This window comes from Mixophyes fleayi, chromosome 5, assembly GCF_038048845.1.
Source record: "Mixophyes fleayi isolate aMixFle1 chromosome 5, aMixFle1.hap1, whole genome shotgun sequence".
Lineage (NCBI taxonomy): Eukaryota > Metazoa > Chordata > Amphibia > Anura > Limnodynastidae > Mixophyes > Mixophyes fleayi.
Genome location: NC_134406.1, coordinates 54127958 through 54142779, shown reverse-complemented (window position 1 = coordinate 54142779; position 14822 = coordinate 54127958). Strand labels below are relative to the sequence as shown.

The 14822-nt window shown below is 36.0% G+C and overlaps 1 protein-coding gene across 2 annotated transcripts; it reads right to left on the bottom strand.

Moving 5' to 3' along the window:
- Positions 1–9783: 9783 nt before the first annotated feature.
- On the bottom strand, positions 9784–12624 carry LOC142158332 (twist-related protein). Of its 2 annotated transcripts, none has more exons than XM_075212210.1 (2): positions 11885–12624; positions 9784–10442 (listed from the first exon to the last, which is right to left on the bottom strand). In XM_075212210.1, the coding sequence occupies exon 1, from the start codon at positions 12419–12421 to the stop codon at positions 11921–11923; it is 501 nt and encodes a 166-aa protein (XP_075068311.1). In that variant the 5' UTR covers positions 12422–12624; the 3' UTR covers positions 9784–10442; positions 11885–11920. The 2 variants fall into 2 exon arrangements, with proteins under 2 accessions (XP_075068311.1, XP_075068312.1); XM_075212211.1 differs by having other exon boundaries at positions 12014–12624.
- Between the last annotated feature and the right edge of the window lie 2198 nt (positions 12625–14822).

The window sequence follows — 14822 nt, the reverse complement described above, 5'->3', positions numbered from 1 at the left end:
CACATCAACAAAATGAAATTCAGGATAAACCAAATTATTTGATTAAACTTATTTTTTCAGGAACAGTATTTTCCCCTTGTCCCACATGCTAATATTAGTAACGATTATTTTCATTATGTATTATTACATTCTGATGCATCTTTTATATATTTATTTGAGAATACACGTGAAGGGTATGTCCTCACACCTTTATAGCATATGCATGTGGAGCAAGTAGGGAACTTGAGATTGATAAAACCCGTCACTCTGAAGGATTTTGTTAAAGTCCCAGAATGCTGTTGGTCATTAGCCATGCATTAAATTGGTCACGATTTTGACTATCTATCAATCTATCTATCTATCTATCTATCTAAACTATCTATCTATCTATCTATCTATCTATCTATCTATCTAGCAATCTATCTATCTATCTATCTATGAATCTATCTAGACTATCTATCTATCTCATCTATTCTATTTACTCTATCTATCTATCTATCTATTTACGGTACGTATTTCTCTATCTCTTTCTCATGTCTGCCTACCTCATATCTATATAATATTAAATCGTATCCCATAAAGTTAAACCTAGGTTGGTTAAATTTCATAGGATCACAATAAACTAAAGATATAATGCGAATCTGCACGTGGAATTGATAAATATACCCCTTGCTAGCATGTGTTACTGCTTTGTGTTACACAAACATGAAAGTGCGGATGGACATATATTGACCTTTCAATACAGACTAAGGACGTGTCCTCGTTAGACCAAATTCCCACCATTTGTCATCAACTTGGCACCTTTGGGGGCAATAAATGGACAACATTGTGCACTTATTGCTAAGGCAATCTGACATATATTGATAAAGAGTATGACCTTTATAAGTTAGAATTCATTAAATACTGTCTTGTTCAAATTAAAAACTTCATGACTTTTTACAGAAATGTTAGTAATACACATGTTAAATTATATTCTAATATACTAGCTCTATATTGGTATAAATAGATGAAATTGATCAAAGCATTTAAATTGTACTGCCTTTAATGTCATCTAAATCTACATTTATTTTAGTTTAAAATAGAATTCACCTACAGTAAGTCATGCGCTGATTGTCATTTATGAGCTTCACAATTATGTATATGAAAAAGTAACATAAATACAGTCTCTAACCTTATCTAAATTAGATGAGTCTTTTTAGGCTCACAAATCGTGCGTGTTTGGCAAACTCCGGACTGTAGCTGATATTGAAACCATTGTTTTGTTTCAACTGAGAGGACTTATCTGAAGATGTCAGAATTAAGCAGTGTAATGTATCATTCTGAGATATGAGACAAGTGTCCTCAGACTGATATTTTTTCACAATTAAATTTCTAGATCAAACTGCGGTGCTTAGAAGGATATAGACACTTATTAGTAAGAATAAACGGTCCATTTAAAACAGAAATCATAGCACAGCGTTTTGCTGTGTTACAATTATAATTATTCTCCCGCTTGGAAACACGTGGAACTTGTTAGATTCTGAAGACTGGCTGTACTGTACACTGGATATAGCACAGGTGCACTCCTGGTGACACTAGCTTGGACTAATTCACACCCACTGTATCCAAATCTTTATATCACACGTTGATGCTTTATTTCATGAGCCGTGACATTGTTTCACAATGTATTTAATTCCCTCAGCAACAATAAAGTAGATTGATTTAAAATACAACTCAGTTTTTTTGGGGGGTTTTAAGGCAGGAATTTGATTCAAAATACTGAGCTTTCATTGCATAGATTATTTCCGAATCAGAAGAACACTTGTACTTTCACATACACGTAACTTATATTTACATTCAATTTGTAACTAGTGCTTCATAGTATATTCAATGTATAAATGTCATATATGCAAATTCTCTCTCTATCAACATATCTATTATACTCTCCTTTCTCTTCTCTCACTCACTTCTCCCTTATATTTTATCTCCCCACTCACTCAGAACGAGAGAGAATATAGGGAGGGCGAGAAAGAGAGAGAGAGAGAGAGAGAGAGAGAGAGAGAGAGAGAGAGAGAGAGAGAGAGAGAGAGAGATAAAGTATATCTGAACTATAGGGAGAGAGAGAGAGCACGAAATACAAGGAGGGAGTATTTGCACATCTAAATATTTTATATCGCAATACACTAGTACAATATAAAATAGGGAAGGTGTTGAAGCAGACTTAGGCAAATTGGGAAAGGGAAGGAGGGAGAGGGAGAGGGAGAGAGAGAGAGAGAGAGAGAGAGAGAGAGAGAGAGAGAGAGAGGGAAAGCAAGAGAGATAAAGTATATCTGAACTATAGGGAGAGAGAGAGAGAGAGAGAGCACGAAATACAAGGAGGGAGTATTTGCACATCTAAATATTTTATATCGCAATACACTAGTACAATATAAAATAGGGAAGGTGTTGAAGCAGACTTGTGCAAATTAGGAAAGGGTAGGGAAGGGGATAGAGAGAGAGAGAGAGAGAGAGAGAGAGAGAGAGAGAGAGAGAGAGAGAGAGAGAGATTGTCTGCACTTCCACTTATTTTATACCGCAAAACACTAATAAATGGCTGGTAAACTTGGGGAAATATTGAAGCAGACTTAGGCAGCAGCCTATGTGGTGGGACTACAAGTCTCTACAAGTACTCCCGGCCTCTAACCTCTGGCTGGCAGTGCATGCTGGGACTTTCATTTGCATAGCAGCTAAATAGCCACACCTTACTACTGTGGGAATACATAAGAATACATAAAATAAAAATGTACATAGAACTTTATTCTTTCTTTCTTCCTTACTTTCTTTCTTTCTTTTTTTCTTTCTTTATCTATCTATCTATCTATCTATCTATCTATCTATCTATCTATCTATCTATCTATCAATCTATCTTCCCACCTACCTATGGTATTTATACTGCTTTAAAGGACTTTTTACATAAATGACAATACTCTTGGGATGTCATATTTCACCTATCTATAATGCGTATCTCTCATTTAAACTGAGGAGCTCTGTCACACCTGTGAAATAATGTATTATGTTATGTGAGGTTTGGAAAAAAGCGAATATAAGACTCAAGTAATTCACAATTTATCAAGGTGTTTTATTGGCAGTGCACACACCTGAAACTTTGTACTGTTATCTATCATACATGTAGACGAGGGTAACACAAATATGCAGTTAAATTCAGGATACAGAGGCCATATTAAAAATGAATGTATATGAGAAAGGTTTCTGAATTTGGCAATATGTATCATCTTCTGTAACAATTAATACTTTTGAAATTATGTAGCTAATCATCAATCACAAAAACATTGGCAATATTCTGTCAATCAGCTTTTGCATTTATGATCAATTATTGTATTCCTGCAAACACGTTTCATTGTGAAGCCAGGTGTTTATCTATAGGGACTGTGCAGTCCTATAAAGTCAGCCTTAATCCCTAGAGGAGTTAGCAGTCTGTTTGAAATTAACACTAATTTAGCTAGTATATCAACAAGCACTTCAGATAACACGTAACATTGTCAATAGACATGTTAGATATCTCAAGGGTTCATATAAGTGCAATTATTCAACCATCAACACAGGCTCAATTATTGAGATTTTCACAATAAATAGGACACTCACAGTAAACAATGCACTAATCGCTTACTGTGTATTATTTAACCAGTTTTTATTAAGCTTAATAAGCATTTGACATAGGTAAGAGTAAGGAGTTAATAATGTAACTTGAAATATATGAGCTATTCACCTACAAAATAGGTAAAGCATCAAACAGCAATGTTCATCAGATATATTTCTTACAACTCATTCATATCTTGTTTACGCTTATTTAAAAAAAAAATAAACGTTTCAGGTCACTATGTATATTCTTCCACAGTCTTAAAGTTTAATTTAGGTTTAGGTTCCTTAGGGAAGTTTTAATCTTCTCTAGAGCTAAGAGTACAGAGCACATTTGTTTATTACATACAAATTTGCGTTATTCTTCATGCAAAGTTCTCCAGCTGACAAACATAAAAATAATACTTTTATGCTAAGGAATTAATATAAATTCACATAAAATGTATGTTGTAATACATGGTGTAGCTATCCACTGTATTTTACACTACAAGCAGCTGTGCAGTTATAGTATGTGTGAGCTGTATTAGCGTCTATAAATCACTGTTCACGCTGCTTGCAGTCATACAGGAGAATAACATTGCAAAGAATACAGTATTCTATTGAAAAGCTTAAACTAATCTGCTTGAACAAACCTTTATTTATATTGTAATATTAAAGTGTATACCGTTTTTTAGGATTAGAGCATCACTGTAATATAATAAAGGCAAAAGCTCCAGACATCAGTTTGTATATAACAACATTTTCAAAGAATCATTATATCATAAAAGGTGTTGCCAAATTCTGCTGCAGGCAGATTTGATCCTCACTTAATGAAAAATAAATTATCTGCAAATATATATATATATAAAATAGCTGCATTGCTTTTAAAGCAACTATTCAAGTGTATGCATTTTTATGATGAAAGCCATGTACGGATGACCATTTAAAATTAAATGTCCATTACTTTTTTAAAGCGTTTAACATATTTGTAAGGCAATTTTTATGACTTTAGGAAGCTAATTTAGTGTAAAGGGACAAAGTGTGTGAGTGACAGGCAGACAGAATTAAATCCTTGACTTGTGATTACATTTCCAAATGATTGCATTGGTATTTCAGCAGCCCTTCAGAGGGATATCAGCCAGCGGTAGCATCTAGGAGTGAACCTGCAGGACCCATATACACCATTATATACACCATACCGCGTGTCTTTCAGCTCATACTCCACGCTTGCAGATCTCAGATCTGTCAGAGGGGACATTCCTCCCAGGTTCTTGTCATCCAGCACCATTTTCAAAGGAACAATTGATTAGTCTCACGGTGTCCTAAGCTGTGATCCGATACTTTCCTGAGGATCAAACGTTTTTGCGGTGTGCCAGGCGATGCTGCCCCAGCAGCAGCAGCAGAGATAAATAATGCATGCTAGGTTTCTGAGCCCTTTTCTACCATACAAGCACATTGAGCTTAGAGCAGAGAGGGCCCGTAGCAGCAATGTGAGCTATGTCAGGGCTCTGGTTGTGTGGGAAGGCGTGGCTCAGCTCCACTAGCAACTTAGACATCTGTTCATTTCACGTGACAATTTTAGGGAAAAACGCTAACATCTGGTCAAAGTAAAAATCCCATCCAGGTACCTGTTAAACTTTTTCACAAGGATCTTCTGTGCACCAAGCACTGTGCCCAAGAAAAGCAAAATCCCCTCACACAGGGATGTTAGTGCCTGGTCACAGGTATCTGGGCGATGCTTGGCCTTTACAGAACAGTGACATTTTAAATTAAATCATGCTCAGTGAGAATATGAGGAGCAGATAATTAAAATGTATATAGCAGGCAAAGGTTTCATCTCAACGACAGTTAAACTACAGCTAGAGATAAATTATAAGGGCTAAACTGCGACTTTTTCTTTATCTTCTGCTGAATAAAATCAAGGGTGATCGATAGTGATGTATGTGTACAGCGAATATACAGACACACAAACTAAGATAAACACTGTACATGCTTCATTGTGGGCGACTACATAGTACACCAGTGTTTAGTAACTTTGTAAATTGAATGTCTCCATGGTTTTCTGAACCCTAATTTTGTCAGATGTATTATAAAAACAAACACGTAGGCTATATATATATATATATATATATATATATATATATATATATATATATATATATACATATATGTATATATATATATATATATATATATATATATACATACACACATAAGTTTGTAGCATAGTGCATGTTTATGATTTTCAGGTGCACTTCTTGTAAATGGTTCAGTAGTAAAAGGGGACTTTGTGCTAGTGATTTTAACCTGCTCCACCTTCACGTGACCTGCCAAATGCCCTGTCTCATTTTATAGACATCTGGAGATTCCAGGCATGCCTCAAACTCCAATTACACACCTTCTTCAAAGAATACGAGCTTTGATTTGCAGAGAACGTTAAGAGGGTTGAATCCGCAAAACCGTTACTTGCCAATAGTTAATGCAATATAAACCCTATAAAGATGTTTACTACCAAGTCCATTTTGTTGTTCGTGAGATTAAAACGAAAAGCAATTAAAATAAGCACAGATCCCTTCTTTTAAATAATGGCCTTCCTCATAGCTGTTATTGTTTACAATACGTTCTGCTTAGTCTAAACTACATCAAATGTTCTCAGGCTCAGCCCCTCCTTTAAATACAGTTTAGGAAAGTGTTATATCATGTTTTTTCCCCAAACATATGACCCTGCACCCCTATTTAGCACACTAAGCTTTCAGGACCTCATGAAGAATTGGACACAAGTCTATTTGAGTAAAATTTGAATTTCTCCATTGTCCATGCCCAGAAGAAAAGAGTTACACTTAAATTTGTACGCAGAGTCAGTGGTATCTTGTGTATAGGTCTCCTTAGCTTACAGATGCGGATGATGGGGTGGTAAGGGGCATGCAAGCTTAGATAAAGTACAATAAAGGCATGTTCAAGCAAATGCGTCCATTGTAGACCTGGGCGCATATGCACCTGTCAGGAAACGTATCTGTATCGGGGGGCTCTAACCCTTGTATAAGTTATAAATTGATAATGGTGACTCCACACACTATGTAAGATATGTCTTATTTTGAGGTGCAATTTACACCTGCGTTTTATACAGAAATTGCATCCAACACTACATAAGGTACTCAGTGTTCAAGCAATTAAAACTTCACAATTGTCTTCATCTATGGATAGATAGAGAGATAGATAGATAGATAGATAGATAGATAGATAGATAGATAGAATAAAATGTAATTTATTTAATCCTAACTATCTGTTAATATAATTTGGTGTTAAAACTAAAGTATCTATACACTAATTACTACTCCCTTTTCCATAAGAAAGCAATCGTAAGCCCATATGGCTCTCCAAGTGCCCTTAAACTACAAGTCCCAGCATGCCTCTGACTAGTAGGACATTCAGGAACTTGCACTTCCAGAACAGCTGAAGAGCTACTGGATCTACGTCTGCAAGAAAGGACGCATTAATCTCTTGAAAATCTTTCTTATTAGTCTTTTTTTTATTACGTCTAACTATTCATTTGTACTGATTTATATGTATTTTTGTGAAGAAACCTTGTGTTAACAACCTGCTATGCACTGCATTACAATGACTGTCATTCATGACTATGGCTAATGTAGGTTAGAAGAAGCTATGTCTCCTACCAGTTTTGTTTCCACCAGCAGGTCCAAGCCTTGTTGACACACTCCACAGGTGAGCCTCTTTAATTTCTGCTGCCTTGTTTGGCTTTTCCGTAGCATTTGTTCTTTGCACGTTTGTTTTTCTTAAAATTACAGATGCAGGGAAACCGCCTTACATCATGAGAGTAGGACAAATGTTCACTTTGAAAGATTCCTGGGCAGGACTTCAAGTGAAATCATATGCTTAAGACGAATTTGATACTGGACTTACAGAAAATAGCTATTCCAACTTTGCCAAACCAAAGAATGTGCAAAATGCTTTAGTTTCCTACAGAATACCAAAAGTCTCCTGGAAATGCGGATTTTGCAGAGTGCTGGAGTCTTGGGTTGCAAAACATTGTGGCTTCATCAAAACAATGGAGTGACTTGGTTTAGCTACATGCAAGTGCTCTAGACCTTTTGGAGATTCATGGACCTTAAATGCAGGGTATAAACTGTAGTTAGTTTTAGCTGCATCCTCGGTGAAGGTTCATTAAAGAAGGAAGTGTTTGATTGGGGATAAGGTTTCTGTAAACATGTGCTTAAATTCTATCTTAACGACCACTGTTACCATGAACCTAGGCTTGGTTTGATTTAATTTAGTACTTAAATGCAAAGCTACTCATGTTTTACCGAGGAGATGACTTTGCTGTTTTAATCACTTGATTGCCAAACAGGTCTGCACCTGGCCTCCTTGGCTGGCATCATGCATATTTAATATGTAGAGCACGATAAATAAATATATATATATATATATATATATATATATATATATATATATATATATATATATATATATATATATATATATACAAACAATATATGAGTCAATACCTGACCTTACATTCTATGGCTGAAACTGTCTCTACAAACACTGCTGGAAGTAGTATAGGTGTGTTCAATGCATGCTTTAGATCTCTAAACTATATTTGTGTGTAAGTGAAAAGATGGTTCAAACCATAATCCCATCATACCAAGATTAATATTGTAGCAATAAAAAATTGAAGTATGGCAATTTCTGAACATATAAGCAAATTTAAAGTAGAAAATGTATTTATTTTACTTAATATTTCTGTTGCGCCTCAAGTCTGCGCACATTAGCACAAATTTGTGCGCAATATAAACTTTTATGCTGGTGGAATGTTGCTCCTGTCATATTAAAGATATGTATCTGCCCACAATAACAATCTATTTGAGGTTTGAACCTAGTGTGTCTGTTCTTTCCAGGGCTGTGCCTCTACCCTGTTCTTCTCAGTTCCTTTCCCCTTGTTTTTCGAAGCAGACCACCTAACCTTCAATCCAATTTTCAAAGTGCTCGTTAATCCCATAATAAAAACAAACTCTGCTGGCTTTCTTCTGTAAACATTATGAACAGCTCTCAGATATGCACAATATTAAATTCATAATAATGCAGTGTCAGCAATACATACCAATATGTGGAAACAAAAACACTGGGGGCACTAGAATCCCCCAACGTCTGGTTATGCAAACAAAAAAAAAATCTCCCTTGGAAAACAGATATAATAGTACATTTACCCAACGCATCGCCTAAACTTTAACTACAGAATCTTATTTCACTTTTTTTGTAGTAATATAAATCTGTGAAGCATCATTGTAACGTTTTATTTAGAAACAATAAATACAATTTATTTGAGTAAACTAAATACAATGTATTCCTTCTACTATTGTAACAACAACGATATTAGACATTAAAATGTGCGTCTGTCTACATCAGTGTGTATCTTATATTTAACACATTAAATTACTTAGTGCATGATAAAATATATCCTTAGTTACTGCATACACTTTCCTCTTATATACTCGTGTGCATTTGTTTTGTAATATATCTGATTATTTTCTAGAGACAAAGCGTATTTATTTTTTTTACTTAGAAACATTAAATATATACACATAGGTGAATGCAGATATTTTTGCATTCCAATTTAATTTATTTGAAGATCGTTTATGCTAAAAACTTTGCGCACTGATCTGTTTATCTCTCTGTCCTTTAATTGAGTAGTGTAAACGCGTATAAAGAATTTTGTTTGCTTTGGACTCATGCTAAAGCAGTTGATAATAGCTCTGTGACCAGTGCCTCTAATATTTGTTTTGGTAAGACCAGCACAAATTACCCTGTAGAATTGTACAACAAAGTGTGACATTCTACACTACAATCCTAACTAAGCAAAAAGGAAAAGTCTCTTTTTAAGTTAGGAACTTGGGCCTGTTAGGGCAGTAGATAAAATGACCTGCTCCGCATATCTCCCACCTATTGACATTATTTAGTGCCCTGATGAGGGAAGGCAGCAATCCTCGCTGAATCCCAGCTAAGGAAAGTAGAATAATAAGCCTGTCTCAATAAATAAGGTCTGCGTCTGTCAGTAGCTGGTTTATTTCAGTTTTGATGCCCAGTTTGTTTACATTAACCCCTCTCTCTTGGGCGTCTTTACAGCTAAACAAGCAGGTACTGTATTTTCGATTAACGATGTCAATTTTTTTTGTTTGAATACAGATCAAATAGTTTCTTCATTCATATTTATTTATTGCAGAAAAATATTATACAATGATATTTACAAAACAACCATAAAAATATGAATGCATTTAGACACCTGATCTAGCTGCATTTTTTTAAACATGGATCAATAAATAAATAAAATGTTAACTTTGTATCTCATAGAAAGGATAAAAAAGATGCAGCCGGTGGTATGTCACAACAGTTTTCTGAACCAAGTTTCAAATAACAAAAATAGTTTTTTTTTTCTCCTATAAAAACATATTTTGAGATTCATTAGTAGCGTTCAAGAATGGGGAACGTTCCTTTTAAGTGGCTTCAAAGGCACGACTGGTGGGAATGCATGCAATAAAAAACAGTTTAAAAAAAAAATGGAAATGAAAAAGAAAGGAAAATTCCAACATTCTTCGTCAAAATACAGATTAGAGATTGTTCACACTCGAATCAGAATGTAAAAAGTAGTGGTGACCCTGCAATCAGTCTGCTGTGTGGTCACTGTCCCAGGCCTGCGTCCGTGTTACTTTCTGCTCTATAAGTGCTCCCCACGCCCTGTCTGGCCAGCTCTTCCAATGGATGAAAATCCTCGCTGATTGTTTATTTTGCTTTTATAGGTATCCAGCTTCGGATTCTAGGCTGTCCATTACCTCTTCCATTGGAAACAGTCTCATCTGGAAGAGAACACATGCACACATGGGTTATACCACTTATGTTGCGATAAAGTTGGGGTCCTTTAAACATGCTGACAGCAGAATTAGGGGAGAAAAGGCTAGACCTCCACGTATAGCTTGTGGGGCAGCAGCATGCTGAGGTGGAAAACACGGCTTAGTATAGCATGTAAATAACGATTCAGTACAGATATTATAGGAGGAAAACTACTGTTTAATATAGAGAATATAGGATGTACAGAACGGTTTAAAAGAGGATGTACAGAACGGTTTATAATAGAGCAGGAACTATTGAAAATAACGGTTTACTATAGAGAGCATAGGATACACATAGCAATTTAAGGAGAGTATAGGATGTAAATAACGGTTTTAGTATAGGATGGACATAACGGTTTAGTGTAACGGTTTTAGTATAGGATGGACATAACGGTTTAGTATAGAGTACAGGATGTAAGTTACGGTTTAGTACAGAAAAGATATGATGTAAATAACGGTTTAGAATAGGATGGACATAACGGTTTTGTATAAACCGTTTAGTATAGGATAGACATAACGGTTTAGTATAAACCGTTTAGTATAGGATGGACATAACGGTTTAGTATAGAGTACAGGATGTTAGTAACGGTTTAGTACATAAAGTATAGGATGTAAATAACGGTTTAGTAAAAGGTGTACTTAACGGTTTAGCATGGGAGGTAATGGACGTATATTATGGTTGTGTATAGAAAGGATGTAAGTAACGGTTTATAATAGAATGTAAAGAATGTAAATAAAGGAATAAGAGAAAGGATAAGAGAAAGGATAGATAGTAAATAAAGGTTTTGTATATAGAGTTTAAGGTGTCAATAACGGTTTTGTATATAGAGTATAAGATGTAGATAGTGGTATGTAAGTAGAGGGTGTAAATAACGGTTTTGTATATAGAGTATAAGATGTAGATAGTGGTATGTAATGTAAGTAGAGGATGTAAATAACGGTTTGGTAAACAGGATGTATATTTATGAACTGCTATAGAAAACATGGGGAGTAAATAATGCATTGCACAAGTCACAGAAAGCAATACAACAGACAGGCAGACTATACTGACTGCATTAACCAAACCTACTTAGTAGTAAGGCTCGCAGATCCTAAACTAGTAAAAATGAAAGGGTTTGTAATGAAAATAAAAGCTGTAGCCACAGGCATCACTCTAGAAATGACAGCAATGTTTGCGTTGTGTGTTTTTGAAGCTTAGGTCAGGACTACAGAAGTACTTCACATTCCCCATGTTTCATTAAGATCCCTTTTCTAGGCCCCTTCTCTATGATCTAACCTAACATTGTGTGTCTCCAAGGTTTGCGCATGGAAGCTGGATGTGAGCTAACAGTGTAGAACACTAGAGAAGCGTCTACAAATCTAAGAAAGTGTGCACAGGGGATAAATTGATGCACGAAAGTGGGGCTTACCTGTGTGTGTATCTTTGCTGCGTGAAGTGAGAGTTGTTAGTGAGATGCAGACATAGACCATGCTCCCTCCATCCTCCACACTGAGAACGCATAGCTTAACCTCTCATGAGCCACATAACTGCAACTTGCCATTTTGGAGTCCAGCTCATCGCTCTGTAAAACCTGGCACAGGAAATCAATGTATCTGGATGCCAGTTTGAGTGTTTGGATTTTACTGAGTTTGTCTGAGGGAAGGGTGGGGATGATTTTACGCAGGGCAGCAAAGGCTTCGTTGAGGGATTGGGTTCTCTGGCGTTCCCTTACATTAGCCATGACTCTCTGGGTCTGTAGCTCCTCAAAAGACTGGGGGCTGCTGCCTGTGCTGCTGGCCTTCTTGTTCCTTTTCACAGAGGTTGGGCTTTCTGGGTCCTCGGGGTTTTTTCTACCAGATCTCTTCTTTCTGCATGCCCTCTTATTCTGCTGTCTGTCAAGCTCTTCCTCGCTGTTGCTCAAGCTGTCCACGGGGGAGACCGGGGAGCTTGACTCTTCCTGCATCATTTTCTACCAGCACTATGGAGAGAAAGAACCCGGGCAGAGGGAAGGGGACTGTCCCAACCGATCTCCCGAGAAATCAGCACCTCGCAAAACGAGAAAGTCTTCTCCAAGGGGGGGGCAAGATCTGTATCCACAAATAAAACCCAGCCCTATCACTTTGTCCCCAGACGCGAACGTGTTTCTGAGTTGATGCAAACTTTCTGAGCTCTTATATTTCTTGCTGGCAGAAGGATTTGGGGGGCGCTTCCTATTGGCTGATCTGCCTCCCTTTACGTCACGGGGAGTGTCCTTCCCCTCTCTAACTTTTATTAGGTTTCCGCTAAGAAAAAAAGGAAGAAAGAAACAATTTTTTTTGCCATTCGTCCGAGGGATATTTTCTTAATAAATCCTACTAAATAATCCCTTTTCTGAATTCACCTGGGACACATAATGTATGTGGCTGTGTGATCTGGAATAAGTGTTTCCTTCAGATCTACAGGCTAATCTGGACATCAATAGACTGCAACTTGGACGTTTTCTATTTTTTAGGGGGAAAGCGCTCTGTGTTAATTGTAATTCTGTGTTTTTTTTTGCACTATTAACCCATTCCTTGATAGGCTGAATGGTGGAAGAGAACAGAGACAATGAACTCCTGGCAGACAGTGGGTTAATGAATGGATATGAATTAATCGTCCAATAAACCTGATTGCACAATGTTGCATTCCTTTCTTTAGACAGCTTGTTTTTCTCATTTTAAATAAAAAAAATAATCGTTCATTTAAAATGATATAATGCATACAAGTCTGTTGTTTCCCACATTACTTCATTTTGGGACAATAAATCATGTTCTAATGGGCGATCAAGGCTTCGATCATCAAAGTTTGAATTTGTTTTGTAACTCATATCCCTTTAAGAATAATTTCTGCTGAATTGTGTACCAGGACTTGGTACTGTAATGCTTTATAAAAACCCATTGGTTATTATTTATGCCACTGTTTTTCAGATAATACTATTTTTGTCATGCATATTGGTATCCATAAGTTTAATTTCATTACCTTTTATTATTAAATTTAACTAATTGTTGTAGGTGTGTACATTTACTGTATATGTATTGCATGGTACCCTGTGCTATGGATGATACAATATACATGGCTTTTGATACTTTTTTTTAATAACAACTAATTCCTAATCACATATTGCAACAAAAAATAAATTAAATGGAAACATGTTATTGTTGTTTGCAATATCGACTTGTTTTCTTATAAATAACCAGGGTGAATGTGATACAGGATAAGAGAGCCAGGCAGACTAGCCTTGCATTATCTTGCATTGATAAAATATCATCTATGGTAAATCAAACATTGCAGAGTATCTGGAAGTGTGAGGCTGGGTACAAGCTGTGTGAAAAAGGAGGAACAAGATCAAATGAAGAGGAAGAAAAGGGGTTGGAAAAAAAACCTAAACGGAAATATGAGATCCTAATTTATCAAAGTCAAAGCAGTGAGTACTGTTAATTGTTTCTGACAAAGGCTATGTGGACATCACACTGCTTATTCCCTGCAAAAATGATCTGTACAAATTATTCTTTGAGTTAGACTTCCATTGTAAACAGTGTTCTATTTCAGTCATGGTATAGATATAACATTGAGCTTTTATTTAATCACACGCCAATTGGCATCTGTACATGTGATAACACGTGTATACGCTGAGAAAGGCCTGTATCTTATCCCTTCCCAATGCTTGTTACAGTACAGTGGAAGTGAATGGCATTAAGTTCTCTACAACGTAGCACGATAGGATTCCTGTTCATTGTAGAAAGAAAATGCCTGTTGGTTTTATTCAAATCGCATATAAGTCGATAACTGGTATATGGGAGGAAAGCAATGCAAATCACTTTATCGTGTATACTAGAATCAGGCTCCACAACTGTTGCAGAACTACAAGTTCCAGCTTGTCTACTTACCTCTGGCTGCCAGGGCAGAATCTGTTGTTCTACAACGGCTGGACAGCCAGCGGTTGCCTACATCTGCACTGTTAATACACACTTATATTATTATTATTATTATTATTATTATTATTATTATTATTACAGAATAGTTCCAGTCTTTTACATTATTGTTGTTTTGGTTCAACATCCACTTTTACTTTTCATATTTATTTTTGTAAATAAAATATTAATAATATTAATAAAACTAATACTAGTATTCTAAAAACCAAATCTATAAGAAAGATGTGAATCATTTTAGAAATGGATAAATAAGTGTAGAAAGGTAAAAGACACGGTTGCATTTGTGATTGACATATACACACATTATAAAGCAGATTAGTACACTCACTAATTAAGCAGACTTTTGGTGGCAGTTGTGGACTACCAAAGATAGGAGATTTTCACACTTGCTTTCAATATCTGCTGGAAGACTACCAT

Bases quoted from the DNA above. Each gene is read 5' to 3' on its own strand.
- LOC142158332 (XM_075212210.1), bottom strand. From the start codon at position 12,421: ATGATGCAGGAAGAGTCAAGCTCCCCGGTCTCCCCCGTGGACAGCTTG.